The sequence below is a fragment of the Aptenodytes forsteri genome, unplaced genomic scaffold, assembly GCF_000699145.1.
Source record: "Aptenodytes forsteri isolate BGI_AS27 unplaced genomic scaffold, ASM69914v1 Scaffold535, whole genome shotgun sequence".
NCBI classification, from domain to species: domain Eukaryota; kingdom Metazoa; phylum Chordata; class Aves; order Sphenisciformes; family Spheniscidae; genus Aptenodytes; species Aptenodytes forsteri.
Window position 1 is genome coordinate 598,391 of NW_008795855.1, and position 14,987 is coordinate 613,377.

At 44.3% G+C, this 14,987-nt stretch overlaps 1 protein-coding gene across 1 annotated transcript in view; it reads right to left on the minus strand.

Annotated features, from left to right (window-relative positions):
• Positions 1-10,804: 10,804 nt before the first annotated feature.
• Positions 10,805-14,987, minus strand: part of CDHR5 (cadherin related family member 5) — an 18,628-nt gene continuing 14,445 nt past the window's right edge. The window contains exon 14 of the mRNA XM_009283703.2: positions 10,805-11,377. Within this exon, the coding sequence (XP_009281978.1) occupies positions 10,805-11,377 (573 nt within the window). The remainder of the gene's footprint in view (positions 11,378-14,987) is intronic.

Below are 14,987 nucleotides of genomic sequence, written 5' to 3' on the forward strand. Positions count from 1 at the left end.
CGCGGCCCAGGGCCGGGGGGAGGCCTGCGTACCGGCTGCCCTGCCTCAGCCCCCTTCAAAATTCAAACGCCAACCGCCGCCAGCCTCCTCCCCATTGGCCGCCCCCTTCACCACGCCCTACCTGATTGGTTCCGCCCCGAGCCGGCCCTGCCGCTCCGGTGCATCATGGGAATTATAGTTTCCCTCAGGGGGCTCGCGCCGCCGCGCTGCCGGCAGGGGGAAATACATAATTAATTTTAAAATTAATGACCTTATAATTAATCTCATCTAAAAGGCAGCTGTCACCACAAGGAACGTTCGTGGGTCCTCCTTTTCCTGCTGGCATGTGTTCCCATCGTTTCCCTTGCTCAGCTCTGGTGCTCGTCTGACCTGACAGTGGCTCTGCTAACGACCGAAATCTGCTGATTTCTCCAGGTTATTTCTCTGCCAGAAAAACACAAGATAATTCTGTTATTTTCTCTGAGAGGAGCACTTCTTTCGGCATGCAACTAGGCATTAGCTCGGCTTTGTTGTCACAGAAAACCTCACTTTTCAGGTAACCCTGTCGAATACAATGCAGCGTTTGAGCTACCCAAGCTGGCTCCAAGTAGCCTCTTTGGTCCGAACAGAAGAATATATACAGAGGTACTAGCTCAGCCCCCAGAGGCAGTATTGCTGTGTTAATGTGATGCTCAGCCCGGTTAATTGCCTTCTCTCCTACAGCATTGCAAGAGAGAACTAATTAGCTCAACAGGCTGCAGTAATATTGCTATACTGCTTCCAGTGCCAGAGCACGGATCGTACAGTGAGAGACCAGATTCTTCTGGTCTGCCCTTATTTACATGGCATAGGCATGTCCTCAGAGTTAGCAACCTAATAAGACGGCTGAAGTGCTTTAGAGCTCCCCACACTAGTTTCAAGTTGTTCTTCAGCACTGACTTGTGTTCCTGCAGGCTAACTGAAATGAGTTAGGACTAGTTGTTTCTCTCTCTTTAAGTGAAAGTTGAGATCTAAATAAAATCCAGTATCTTCAGGGTCTTAAATGTACAGATATCTTGCTCCCTTCTGCATTCTATATCTGCAAAAACTGAAATATGAGGCAGCTGGAAAAAAAAATTGCCTTAGGCTTGGACAGAAATTTCCTGTGAGTAATATAGATTAGCTGCCTGCTATTATTGGAAAGGTGATTAATAAAAGAAAAATATTTCTCATGAAGTAAATTGAATATTTAATGAGTAAAACCTGATTTTTTTCTTCACAACTGACCTTAATAACTCATAGACTCTGAAGGCATTTGTGATGCCTGTGAGTTATGAAACTTTCCATTCACAGAAGAAATGTAATAATCACCCTTCACTGTTTAGATATTCTATAGCATTCATATGATATCAATAAAAGGCATGAGTCCTCTTGTGAGTGCAAGTACGCAAAGTAAACACATAGGATAATCACAGCCTGATATTTGTGAGGTTTAGTGCTTTGTTTTTTGTTGGGGGTTTTTTTTGAGAAAAGGTGCCTATATTAAAGGCAAACTGTGATCATGTTGTTGATGGGTGATTGCTTCTTCACTACATGGGCAAGAAATTCATGACATACCTAAAAGGGATATATGACCTTATATCCCCCTAATAAATCTGTTACTTCTATACCTGAACAGTTAACATACTTATCCTATGATAAAACACATAAAGGTATATAAATCCAAGCATAACATCAAGTATAATATGGTCTCTTAAATTTTTCAGCTATTCCATTAAGACTTATCATACAAGTGTTTATCTCAATTTACACAAAATCAAGGTGAAAAACAGAACTGCAGTCTCTGTCATTCATCACAGCCACCTCTCTGTGCCTTATTTAACATAAATTAGATGTTGTGTGCTATTGTAGGAATGAATGGCCTGCACCCAAGTTGTCACAGACCTGCTTGTGCTCTTACGACAATAGCACAACTGAACTTTCAATGTCTAAGGTCTTGCTCATGAACGAAAACTCAGATGTGCCCAGAGTAATGACAAAAGCCTCTTTCTCATTCTTTTTGGGCTCCTCTGAGAGCCTGTGAAGAAACAGACAGAGGATGACACATAGTGTGATCTCTTGACCTTTCTGTTTCTACAAATATGGAGTATTTTAACACGATGCCTAATAGCACTAATCCACCTTCATTAGTATTCTACACACAAGGGACAGTGTAGGGTGCTTCAGAAGTGTGGTACAATGCAGTAATTCAAAGACTCGGTAACAGACCTGACGCTGCTGGGTGCAAAAGAAACCACCAAAGGTTTGGCCTAAGATGGGTGCTTCATGACATTCAGAAACTAGGAGAACCCATTTAGTGCTGAGATCTTTGTGAGAGTGCAACTACTTTTGCTCTAACACGTTTTGTTTGATGTGTTACAGGAGCACTCCAAGACCTTCATCTCATGGAGTTTCGGAGAGGACTAACCCATGTCATAATAACCAGTTTCCAAGCTTGAGAACAGACTGTTATCTAAGCTGTTTGAAGAGGAAAAGACAGGGAATGAAAGCAGAGATCTTGAGCAGCTCTTGGGGACAAGGTACAACACATTAAGATATAACATGTTTAGACTGAACACTAAATCCCTGTTGTTCTAAGATTATTACTTAAATCTGAATTTTGATCCTTCCACCTACATTTTTCTGCAGGACTTTCATATGATGAGTATTGCCCTTGTTGTTATAAGTAGAACTTTTTTATCAGGATGTTGTGGTCAGCACGTGTTTATAAAACTATGGAATTGTGTGGTGAATCACCTGTTGTTGAATATTGCCCCGAATAACATTTCTGAGAATATGTTTCCTTTTTGATAATTGGGGCTGGTTTTCATTCTGTTCTTGAATTCTGACTCAGATACAGAGCCATACATGTGTGCTGCAACATGTCCAGCTAATAGAGATGAGAGCAATAACCCAAAGCTAAACCTAGTAACAAATTTTTAAATTTTATGAAAATCCTGACTCTACAACAGTGACTGGCTTGGAGAGACAGCCCTCCGAGTTTGAGTTGAATCCAAGTTTTCTTTTTTTAATGATATATACACGCAAGTCTTAGAACACAATATTTTTATCTAGTCAGATGGTAGTGAAGGAAATCTTGTGAAATCTTGAATGCAAGTCAGTGAGTTTATGTGACTTTCTGATTTTATAATGTAAAATTTGAGTGTATTGAGCCACAAACAGGGGAAAGAGGCATTGGGAGAAGGCTTTAAGAGGAAAACTTCTGGTACACATGGAGAGAACGGGCAATTTTGATTGAGGAATGCAGATTTCCCACCCCCAACAAATCTTTGTGCTTGTTTTCACTCTGCTTCAGCCACTGCCTTTGCTGCTGTAAACACCACCACCTTTTGGATGGTTCCCTCTTTTAGGAGCAAAAGATGGGACAGTACTCTCTGAAATACAATTTCTATCTAAGTGTTACTACTGGGTCACTGCTCTCCACAGGTCATTTCTGTAGCCTCAGTTTTTATCATAGTTCCAAATCTGTTCCTTTGAATCTATTTGGTGGACTGCTTTGTTTTTATTGATTGGATAAAATATGTATTTATAAAAAGTAAAGGCTGTAATTTGCTTAAAGTCCACGTGATGGAGTTGATCCCATTTCTTTAAGTTTCCATTTACAGGTCTGCTGAGGTCAGTTTTACTTTTATGAGGACATGGTAACCAACTAATGAAAAAATAAATTGCACAAACCAGAATAAAATTGAATTTACTTTTTTTAAAGGAAAAAGAATCCCTTTTGGAGCTAAAGACACTGTATATCCAAGGCAAATCAGGTTAAAACAGGTCTTCTACACTTGACTATTTATCAAATAGAAGTTGTTCTTTGAGATCAAGAATAATTTTCTCTGGATTATGTGATTGAAGCGATCAGGGTTCATTATTCATTCAGATGAATGCTAGATAGTTCTGCAGAAATGGACTTGAACTTAAAAAATAACATTTTCTTCTTGTTCCTTTCACATTTTTCTTCATTTCCTCGCAACAAATAATGTGAGATTGAAAGGGGGAAAAGACTCTTCCTCTTTAAAATCAATAATTTTCTTTGTTGTATATTATTTCCATTAAAAAACCCCAAACAATCTGAAATAGCCATAACACATTAGAAGTAAGATAAAAATGAAAGGTTTTGTTTGCCGTTTTTCACAGTCATTGCTATTTTTTCACCCAGTTCCAATGATTTTCTTAAACCAAAAATACTGTCAGGGCAGGCCCAAGACAGGAGACAAGAATGTAGGATCTGGAGGCTTTAACAGGCAATAGCTCGAAGAGGCTGAGCTCTGCCTGCTGCCAAGTTTTATTAGCTCTCCTCACAACAACAACCACTTCCATAGACATAATATTTACAAAACACCATCTCTTTTGAGTGGATACAAGCATAACCCTGAAAAATACCAAATACTGTGGCTGTATGTACCCATGTTAGAAATGGAAGAGCATAATGAAAAGTCTGGTTTAACTGGACCTGTCCCATGTCTATGTTTGAAAGATGAATCTTAAAGATGTACTTGGAATTTATTGACATTTGATATTCACATAACATTGATATTATTAGAATATTTTTCCACTAATGGAATTTATTTTTCCCAATAGAATTTCAAATTTATTTCCAATTTGTGGATTAGACACTTCCCTTTCATCTGGGTAGGATTATTGCTGAGATGCCCAGGCTAGAGGTAATCTTGTCCATGGAAAATCCTGGAAACCCTAGCCAGGTTGTCTACTGCATGGTACTTTGCTGAACAGCTGTAGAAATCAACCTGGGGAGTCCAGGGCTGGTGCTGTTCAGGTTTAGTTCCCAGCAGATCTGATAAGTCTATATTAGCACAACATATTTTAGGTTATTTAATGTAATGCTCTTGATGAATGGTATCTTCAAGTTATGGAGGATGATATGGGACACTTCATAACCATTCACATCTCAGAAATTATGATGGTATAAACAGAAGACCTGTAGGGATCTCGTCTTTGATCCACCTCCCAGGAGAGGCATTTCCTGGAGAACTGAACATGCAGGAAATATCAGACTCCTTCTTAAGTGGAATCTGAAAACTCATCCAAAAAGAATAGAATTAACAAATGAAGCATGATGGAAAATGTTGCTAACTTTCTCTGTATGTGAAATTAGTGCCACAGCATTTGAACACTGCTGGGAAGGAAAAATGAGATCCCTCTTCTGTGCAGATAACTCTGCTTCGTGTGCCAGCATGCTGACTGTAGGGTATGCCAGACTTTATATATTCGTATAACTGAGATATATAACGTGTATTCATATCACGGAGATGATGGGATCCTTCGAAGGACAAGAGCCACTTCAAGCACAGCTCCCAAGCTCACTATGGTGCAAGGGAAAGGAAAGGTTTTCTTTTGCCTTCTTACCAGGAACATACGCTTTAACATCTGTAAGGCCATGATCTTTTGTAACATACCTGGAAAGGCGAAGTGCGGGTCTCTGAACCCTCATGGTGTGCCGTGGCCCCCGCATACATGTTGCAGGCTCCATCCAGGCTGCTGGTATCCAGGAAGAGACAGGAGAGGTCATTGATCCTGACACACAGCTGGTCACATGCAGTAAACTCTGTGACCTGGTACTCAAAGGTCTTGGGCTCACTGCTCTTGGTGTCCTTGCTCAGGAAAGCAGAGTGTGGAAGGGCCTCCATAAGAGGGAGCAAGACTCTAATTCCCTGCCCGCACCCCAACTGAACATCAGGGACTCCCAGGATCTCCTGGAGGGATAGGACAACAGAAACCGTGCAGCAGCGTGTGGGGATGGCTCTCAAGCTGAGCATGGCACTGATGGCTCACGGTGTACCTGCAGGGAAAGGCTGCAGAATGAAACAGGGATCCTTGGACATCACTACAACAGAGAGAACAAAAGAAAGAGGTACCCAAAACCTCTTTTGAGACCCAAGTTTGGAAACAGGATATGGGGTCAGGGGAGTGGTGGTAAGGATCAGCATCGTAAGTGATGGCTCAAGAACATTTTCCCTTGGTCTCTCCTGCCCATCAGGTACAGGCAAAGGAAGACAGCCCCTAGTCTCCCGCTGTCCCCCTCTCTCAGCACCATCCTAGCCCTGGCAGCCCTGGCTTCAGTACCTTAAAAATGGCATAAAGAGGACCAACAGCCACACCTCCTTCTCCCTGCCATGCCCAGTGAGATCTTCTGATATGGCACATCAGTGAAGTCACAGCACTGGTGGCATCTCAACACCCTCGTTCTGGGGTTGCAGCCAGCCCTGTAACTCATACACTCACTGTACAAATGATAATTAGGTTCTGCAGATGCATGCTCTCTTTGTGTGGGGCTGTTATCCCAAGAGAGGGAGGGTCAGTGAAACCTTCCTGCTGACAGGACACCCCAATTCACCACAAGGCTCTGAAGGAAGGGTCGAGTGCAGGAAGGAGTTGCACAAGTGCCTTCACTTTCTGCTTTCTCATTCAAGCTGTGTAGAATAAAAGACAGATGCCTTTGCTGTCCATGTGATGGCACTATTTGAACACTCTTTTTCCCTTCTGAGTACTGCGGTTTAACTTTTGCCTTAACAAGCACAAACTTCTGGGTATTTCCAGTACGAATTTTGCAGGATAAAAGAGCAAGAACATAAAAGCTTGCAGGGGGACAGACTGAGCAGCTGGGGCTGCAGAGGAACGAACTACCAACAGGGAGCCTGGCGAGTGGCACATTGACGGGATTTCAATTGCATGCCAGCAGAGGGAAGCCAGAGCACCAACAGCCGACAAATTGCAAACTGAGGGCGCCTGGACTCAAACAGCATGCCAACACAAAATGCCAAAAGCATGACAAGCACACCAAAGAGGGGAAGGTGAAGCACCAACAGATGAGTACAGATTGCAAATCGAGGGAACTCATAAATCAGCGTGCCAACGCATGTGCCCAGAAGCCCAAACAATACAGCAGCAGAGGGAAGACAGACTGACAACAGCGTGCCAACAGACAGGAATAGATCACATATGGCACAGCAACGAGGGAAACGGAGCAGCTACGCTGTGTCAGCCCACATGAACTGCCTTCTGCTGGAAACCATTCAGTTCAGTCATTGGTCACAGGTATCAAGAAACAGTCTTCTGGACAAGCAGAAAAGGATTTTTCCTTTGTCCAGGTGTGTAGAAAGAAGAGTTAGGGAAGGCTAGTCCACAGGAAAACAGTTTCCAAATGTAAAAGTGAGAGGAAAGTTGTGCCTCCAGTAATCCCGAGGCTAGCAAAATGCTGCAGGAAATGAGGGAAACAGTAGTTGCTTGTTTAGGGAAACTGCTAGGAAAATAGCTTGGGGTACTGGTGTGGGGAGTGAGAGGGAAGAGAGGTACTGGTGTGGGGAGTGAGAGGGAAGAGACCCTTCCCCTGCTCACATTCAAGACGGGAATTTTCTTCAGGTGACCTACTGCCTCCCGTGGCAGCCACTCCACTGAGGATTGCTGCTAAAACTGGGGGGAATTGGTTAAACACAGTTGCAGAGCCCACCAACCCAGCTCTTGTCCTCCATCACTAGTGCCCATAGCTGCTATTCCAGCCATCCAGGTAGGTGGAAAAGCATCTTTCCTTGCCTGGACTTTGCAGGCCTGGGTTTAGCCAGCTTTGAGAGAGGTATTTCTGCTCTAGCATACTCAGGGGTCAGCTGGTCTAGGGGAGTTGTGTAAGCATATGTGTGTGTCCATCACTGTGGTGGTATCATCTTTGGTAACAGCTGGTGTGGCCAAACTCACCATCCTGCTATAGATTCCAGACTGGCAGCCCTGACTGCACATATCCAGCTGCACCAGGACTGATTTGAGCCTGTCCCCTGTCGCTTGCTTCCAGTAAACAGGTCTGTCTGTGTCAGTATTTCTCTCAGAAATGTTTTTCCTGGTTCATTAAAGGCAGATGGGATCTGGCAATCAGCAATTCTTCTTGCCAATGCCAGTCAGTCACTTTTCAGGTCATTATGCCTTAAAATAATTCAAAGCTCTTTATTAATGCACTGAGGCAGGAATGACTAATTGCAACCCATGTAACAGAGCTGTGGATAACAATAACTGGGTACTGATAAGCACTGGTCCCAGTTGCAGAAATATGGGGCAGAGGGGTTGGTGAACACCAAGTTGCTTTTATCTGCGCTTTTCTCCTTCTCTCAAACTTCTTCTGTCCTTTCCAGTCTCTTCCCACGCCCACATGGGTTAGAAAGCACAGTGCTGTGTCAGTTCCCTTTGCCCATCTGATGGGGAGTGCTCACTGTTGCATTAGTGCAATGTCTGCTTCTTAGTTCAGCTTTCTGCTTTGCTTCCACAGAGATCCTTTTTCCATGTAAGCTGGGTTATGTCAGCCACTGACCTGGGACACAATCCTGCATTGCCAAAACGACTCCTAATCAGCGGGGCACTTAGCACCACTGAACCATCGTAAATGCTGATTCTTGGTGCACAACAAGCCCGTGGCACATTTTTAGACCTTTAGCCAGAGGTGAAAAAAGCAAATGCCTGGAGGGGGTCAGAGTAGAAACACTCCAGCTTCACCCACCCATCAGCAATCCTCCCATAGGTAGCATCAGCATGGAGGGCAGGCTGGGCTCTACCCTCAGCCTTGCTGGTGGCTGAAAGTGTTGGGCTAGCAATTAGCAACTGCTGGAGAGTTCTCACAGTCCCATGGGAAATGTTTGCTGGAGATAACCCTAAGCTACTGGAGGAACCATGCTTACATGGCAAACACAGGGCGCACTCACCCTCTGTTATCAGACAAATTGCACTTGTAATTTCTGGGCAAATAGCTTTATTGCGGTAAGGACGAAAGCTTTCCACATCTCAATCTCCACCTTCAGCAAAAGTGCAGCTCCTGAAGTCCACACAGCAAGGGCAGCACTCCTCAGAGAAAAGAGAGCAGAACAGCACCAGCAGCACTGGGACAGGGAGATGTACAGAAATAAAGTATGGACCAAGAGGATAAAAGCCTCCTTGGAAATCATTTGTGCTTTGGTGTACATGCAGGTCCCAGCAGCCATACTTTGGTTTCTCTCTTTCAAGGGTTTATCTGGAGTAATAGCAGCAATGTGGAGATTGGCTTGTAGGGAAAGGGCAGGATTATTTGTTCATTTTGCTTCTCTACCAGGAGACTTATCTTGTTGCAATCCTGTGCTGTTGTGCTACACTGAGAAAGTGAGATAAACATTAGTGATCCAAGCTCCTTCTGCTGCATCCCTGTCTTGGACACTCCTGAGCTTTTTACTGTAAGTTAAACACTCAACAGCCCATGTCTGCCCTGTAGCTAGCCCTAAAATGAGAAAACGAGGAGCAGCACAAATTTTGTGCTGATAGAACAGAAGATGCAAATGCATACAGCCATATTCTCAGACAGTGGAAGTCAGCCCAGCTTTTGGTTGCCAGGTGGGGGAAGAGATTGGTTGATGGGAGGTGTAAATCTAGACCAGACCATCAAACACTTTTCTCCCCATGCTGCCTGGAAATGGTGTACTCACTTTGCTGAATTGGGGCTTTATGGCAGGACCATAATTGAAGACAATAGTGCTAAAAGATGAGGGAGGATTGAGGGAGAAGGGGCCCAACACGCTATGGTGCTGTCACCCCATGAAGTCAATCCAGAGGTCAGCAGGCTTCCTAGCTCAAGCCTGAACTCATAAGCCAAGCACAACAGAGCTGACTTGCTCTCAGTGAACCACCTCTGCTCTCAGGCTGCATCTCGGCTCTAGGCGAAGCTTAAAAGATGGTATTTTACCAGAAAAAGAGCCTGCTGGGCTCCTTGTGAGCGGAGAAAGGTGGTATGCAAAGGGGTTGGCATCTGAGACAAGAGAGGAGCAGAGAAATGGAAGTGCCGGCTGGCACTTGGAGGCAATGCTGACCTCCACCTTCAGCAGCAATGATAAAAGGGACACCTTGAGCCCTGCTGGGCAAGAGAAACAATGGGAAACAACGTGCTGACCCCACATCCAGCACCTCTGGAATGATACCCATTGCTGCCAAAAGCCCAGAGAGCTGGAAATACCCCTGGCATTTTGTAGGCAGGTCCTGGCAGGAGCTCTTCTTTTCCCTGACATATAGGAGACAGACAGCTAAAGAAGTACAGCACAATTAGTGGTTTTATGACATAGAAAAATTGATTACAAAGTCCTTCAGTAAAGAACATGTGATCAGTCCTTGCTTACCAGTGACGGCGGAAACAGCAGCTCCTGAGCTTGTAAACTCCTGGCTGCTGCCAGGACGAGGACCATAGTGGCACATGCCAGCTGCTTGTGCTGGGAGCACAGAGTCTGGCACGGCGGAGAGCAGAGCCAAGGCCTAAAGTGAGCTCCTGGATACAGTCATATGAGCAACTGCAGGGTCAGGGTGACTTGCGCTGGCTTACACCCTGCAGCTGGCATCAAACTGTGACACCCTAAAGGGAACAGCCAAGCAGTCAGTGCTGGCTTATTTACCCACCAAGAGGAGATGAACACTGGGTTGTATAATTAAATCGCTACCGTGAGCTGGACTAACTGCTTCAAAGTCAGTTCAGCTACATCTCTGCTGTACCTGCAGCCAGTTTGGGAAATGTGATGTAAGGGACTCCAGGGGGAACAGGCAGGAAGGTCGAGACATGATCCCCCCCCGCCAAAATCCTAAGTGGTATTTCAAGGTGTCACTAAAAGGTTGAATTAGCTGTAATCTCTTCCAGCTTTAATCTCTGCATTTGGACAAGCAGGACAGGCAACCTCGTCCTCCTGCATTCCTGTTTCCCCCCTGAGCAGAAAGATGGGCTTCATGTCAGCAAAGCAGCTGAGATTCCCCCATTTTTGGGGGGGAGAGTGCAGGCCTATTTTCATTATATGTCACTGTCTTCTGTCACTGCATCTGTGCAAGACATGTTGACTATCACTTTTGCAGCTGGGAGAGATGAGCTCTCTGAAGCAAAGGATCTTCTCAGCCCTCTGAGGTGATCATCCTCACCATAATCTTCTTCCTCCTCATTCTTCTGCAGATCTTGGCCACTGTCATCGTCACCATCTGCTGCATTGTCCTTAATCACTTCAACCCTCTCTCCAGCATCTGGATCCACATCAGTCTTAAACCACACAGCTTTGTAGCCATCATCTGCCACGTGCCTGTCTGTCTTGAGGATAGACTTCACTTCTTTCTCATGCTCAGTCTCTTCTTCCACTTCTTCCTCTTTCTCTTCCTGGACAAGGATGATGGTGGAAGCTATAGAAGCCTTTGGGAGGCTATCAATTTCTTCTGCATTGGAAGAGGGCAAGGAAAGTACTCTCTGCTCTGGCACATGTGTCAGCAACTGGACACTGCCGTTTTCTGACGTCTCATGCTGTTTGGTGCTCACATCTGGGTGTTCATCTTGCATGTAAGACTGGTTCTGGTAACCCCCAGAGATTTTCTGGGAGAACTACAGGAGGAGAAACACCTTGTGATTGTAGTGAAAGGAAAAGAAACGGGGTGTGGGGGGGTGGGGGGTGAGGGGGAAGGGGTGGCTGAAGTGACTGAACTCCCGCTCAGTAAAGCTTCAGCTTGTTTTGCAGTTAGACCTATTTGAAGCCTGGGAAAGATACAGTTCCCTAGAACAGCTATTTTTTATTGACTCAATTTCTGGATTTTTTCAGATAAGCATAGGCATGTTTTCCAGGAGGGCTGAGCACAGCAATGTATACCGATTTGTACCTATCTATTTGAGGTATTACTCTGGAGTGGGATTTACCTCACTCAGGATGAAGGACTGTTGTTATTCACCTGAGCTATGTGCTCTGGACTCGTGTTGTAGTCGGTGGAGTCTAGGCTCCTCACAGTCCCATCCTAAGGCAGAGACCAACATCTGGTCAGATGAATTACACCCTAAACTTCAAAGCAAGCAGACTGCCCGTGTTAATAGCTCAAGTGCAGACAACTGTCTAAGCTCAGGCTTTCGGATGGGATGTGAAGGGACCTTTCTCTCCATTGACTGTAGAGGGAGGATGAACAGCGGTTTATACGCAGACACCTGTTTTTCAGATACCACCTCTGATATGTGTCACATTCATCCTAGATTTTGTGCTCATAGGAGCTGTGGTACTCTCCTTACTGTGTCTGCTCATCATCTCCCACATGGCTCCAGCCTCAGGGGGCAGAAAAGAACAACAGCAAGCAACACCAAAGCAATGCTACCTTTGCAAACATGGTCTCAGGAGTGATTCATCACCTTCACACAAACGTGTAATATTTGGACAGCCCATCCATACTTTAAAACCTCCTCAGATCCCACTTTCTAAGTCTAAGAAGTTCTTAAAGTGAGTCAGGTACAAACAAGGCACACACTTACCTTTTCCCTTATCAGGTATTTGACTGTTTTTCCATACCATTTATATATCATCACTCCAAGGAAGACTAAGGCAATTAATAGCAGTGCTGCTAATGTACCACCTAAGATAGCCATATCCTGAGCAGTGTATATCTTAGAGGAGGTTACAGCTACAAGAAAAACAAACCAGTGTTACAAAGCCTAAAAATGGCAGCTAGCTTTTTTAACACAACACTTCATTGTGGGAGAAGCTCCCACCAATTTTTGAAGAGCAAAGAGGCATCCTGTGCTGCAGACTGTGACAGTGGTAGATTTAATGTCACAGAAGACCATTTGTTTGCTGTCATGAAAACAGAGGGGGTTTTTTTAAGGTGACCACTCACAGAATATTTTAACTTCCAATAAGTTACATGAAGTGGAAATAGCATCCATTTACAGGACAATGACTTTTCCCCCATGATTTAACTAAGCTAACATATACGTGGCTGTATTAGGCAAGCAGATGTTACATGGAGTAAAGCTAGGTAGATCTTGTACTTCCCCACTTCACCCATTTACACCAGCATGCAAAAATGAAGATGTTTGTGCATATGTATGTGAAAATGCAAAGCTTCCTTTAATCTGGAACGTCACCTCTGATACTGATGAGCACATTAAAATAGGAAATAAAAAAGCATAATAGGAAATAGAAAAAGCATTAGAAGGTCCCCAGGACAGGAAACCCTTTCCTGCCCTTTTTGTAGCTGTAGCAATATACACCAGCCTTCTCAGGAGCAGCTTATGCTTTCAGCCACCGGTCAGTGTAAGCACATTTGTATGGAGATCAACATTAAGTGGAAAGACAGTAACTTCCTCAGGGTTAATCAGCTTTGCTTGTTGTTGTCAGTAGGATTCTTTATTATTAATTTTTCCAGCTTCATTTTGTAGTGTAAATTAGTCTCTTTAAAGTTTAATGATTAATGAAACACAGTTTTGTTCTCCTGCTGACATGTTTATGACAATGGACTTTGAGTATTCCCTCCGCATTTGATTGCACCCTCAGTTTATCATTAATATGCTGGTGAGGGTTTAGGACAGCAGTGAATTTTTGCTTCTTAATCATGTCTCCTAGGGAGCCACAGCCCACAGAGCTCATGTGAAACTCCACCACCCTTAACTCCTGTGCTGTGCAGCACGCAGTGCCTCTGTGAAAGCTAGCTCAGCTTGGTGGAATGACTCACCTTGAGATCTGTGTGAGCTGGCTCCGGCACTGGTGTCTCAGAAACCAGAGGCCAATGTACAGTTACCACTTCCCAGAAGGACAGTATATTAAAAACGACTCTAGTTTCTCCCTGGATATTGGAACGCTCAGTAAAGCACTCTCCAACCCATTGCATGCACATTCCTTAACACCACCTCTTAGAGCTGAGGGTTAAATATCCTACAGATTGGCCAGGCAAATGGTAATCTCAGCTCTGTTTAGGCTATTCTGGGGTGCTGGCTATAGTATAGAATAAAGCACAATTCCGCTCATAGGCTCTGAGCCATTCAGTATAATTTCAATCTACTTTTTTGCATAGTCACCAGCATCATTATTTTCTGGGTTTAAATAGCAAGGGCAACATTTAAAAGTTGCATAGAAGTGTTGGTACATCTGTTTGGAGTGTTTGCAGCTCTGTGTACTGACACCTGAACTAGCGTTCTGCTGAGCTGGACTGTGCCCTTCAATTGGGTTTAGGTAGCTTTTATGCAGCCAGTGTTTTTAGCTGTGAAGTGACACTATGTTTAGGGAATCCAAATTTACGCCCAGGAGCCCCCTTTTTTTTTTTCCTCCAGAAATCCACGATGGTCATGGTTCAGAGGGTGAAGTAATGGAAGAGCCCAACTGGGAACTTCAATCACATGTAGAAACCAATGGAGTCTGGGCATTATCTGCCTATCCTGATGTGAAAATGCATGATATTGGTTCATCTTAATCCAAAGCATAAGAAGCTTCATAAGCTTCCAATCTAACTGATTTATAAGATCTATTTAAGAGCCATTTCTAAGAAGTCTGGAAGTGTAAGCTATTTTTACGTCAACAAAGCCAAATGATAGCTGGAGGGTTATGTATGTAGCCTCATGTCTATCTTATTTCTCATGGGTCATTTCTCCTGGTAAGACCTTAAAATCTTGGAGTATAAGAACTTGACCTGAGTAGAAAATGCTTTGGCTCATGAGGAAGCCTGACTTTGTGGGGGTGTGCCAACTTCTGTTTGCTCTGTGTAAGACAGGAAATAACATTGCAGTTTTCTCTATTTTTGGCTAAAAAGGAGCAATGATATACCAAGGAGTCATGGCAACCCTCCTTTGCCATGATAAGACACCCTAGGTTATTTCTGACCCACAAAACAGCATGAAGCAACCCCATGTTTAGCTTTGGAATAACAGGAAAAGACACCACAATACACAGCACTACTTAAAGTCTCAGGAGGCTGTTTGAGGCAGGCAGTGACCACATCATAAGGATGTTGTTTGAGTGTTTTCTCTCTTATAGCCACCATAGAACCTCCTGTAGGTATGCGGTTGGACTCAGCCCAGGTCCACAGACTTCAGTGGGTGACCTGTCATTGCCAGTTTGCCCACAGAAGCGGAAAAGACTCCCCAGTCATCTCCACAAAGCAGAAAACAAAGAGACACCCAGCCTACCTGGGGCACAGACGACCTCCACCACGATTACAGTGCTCGCCTCCTGCAGGCTCAATAT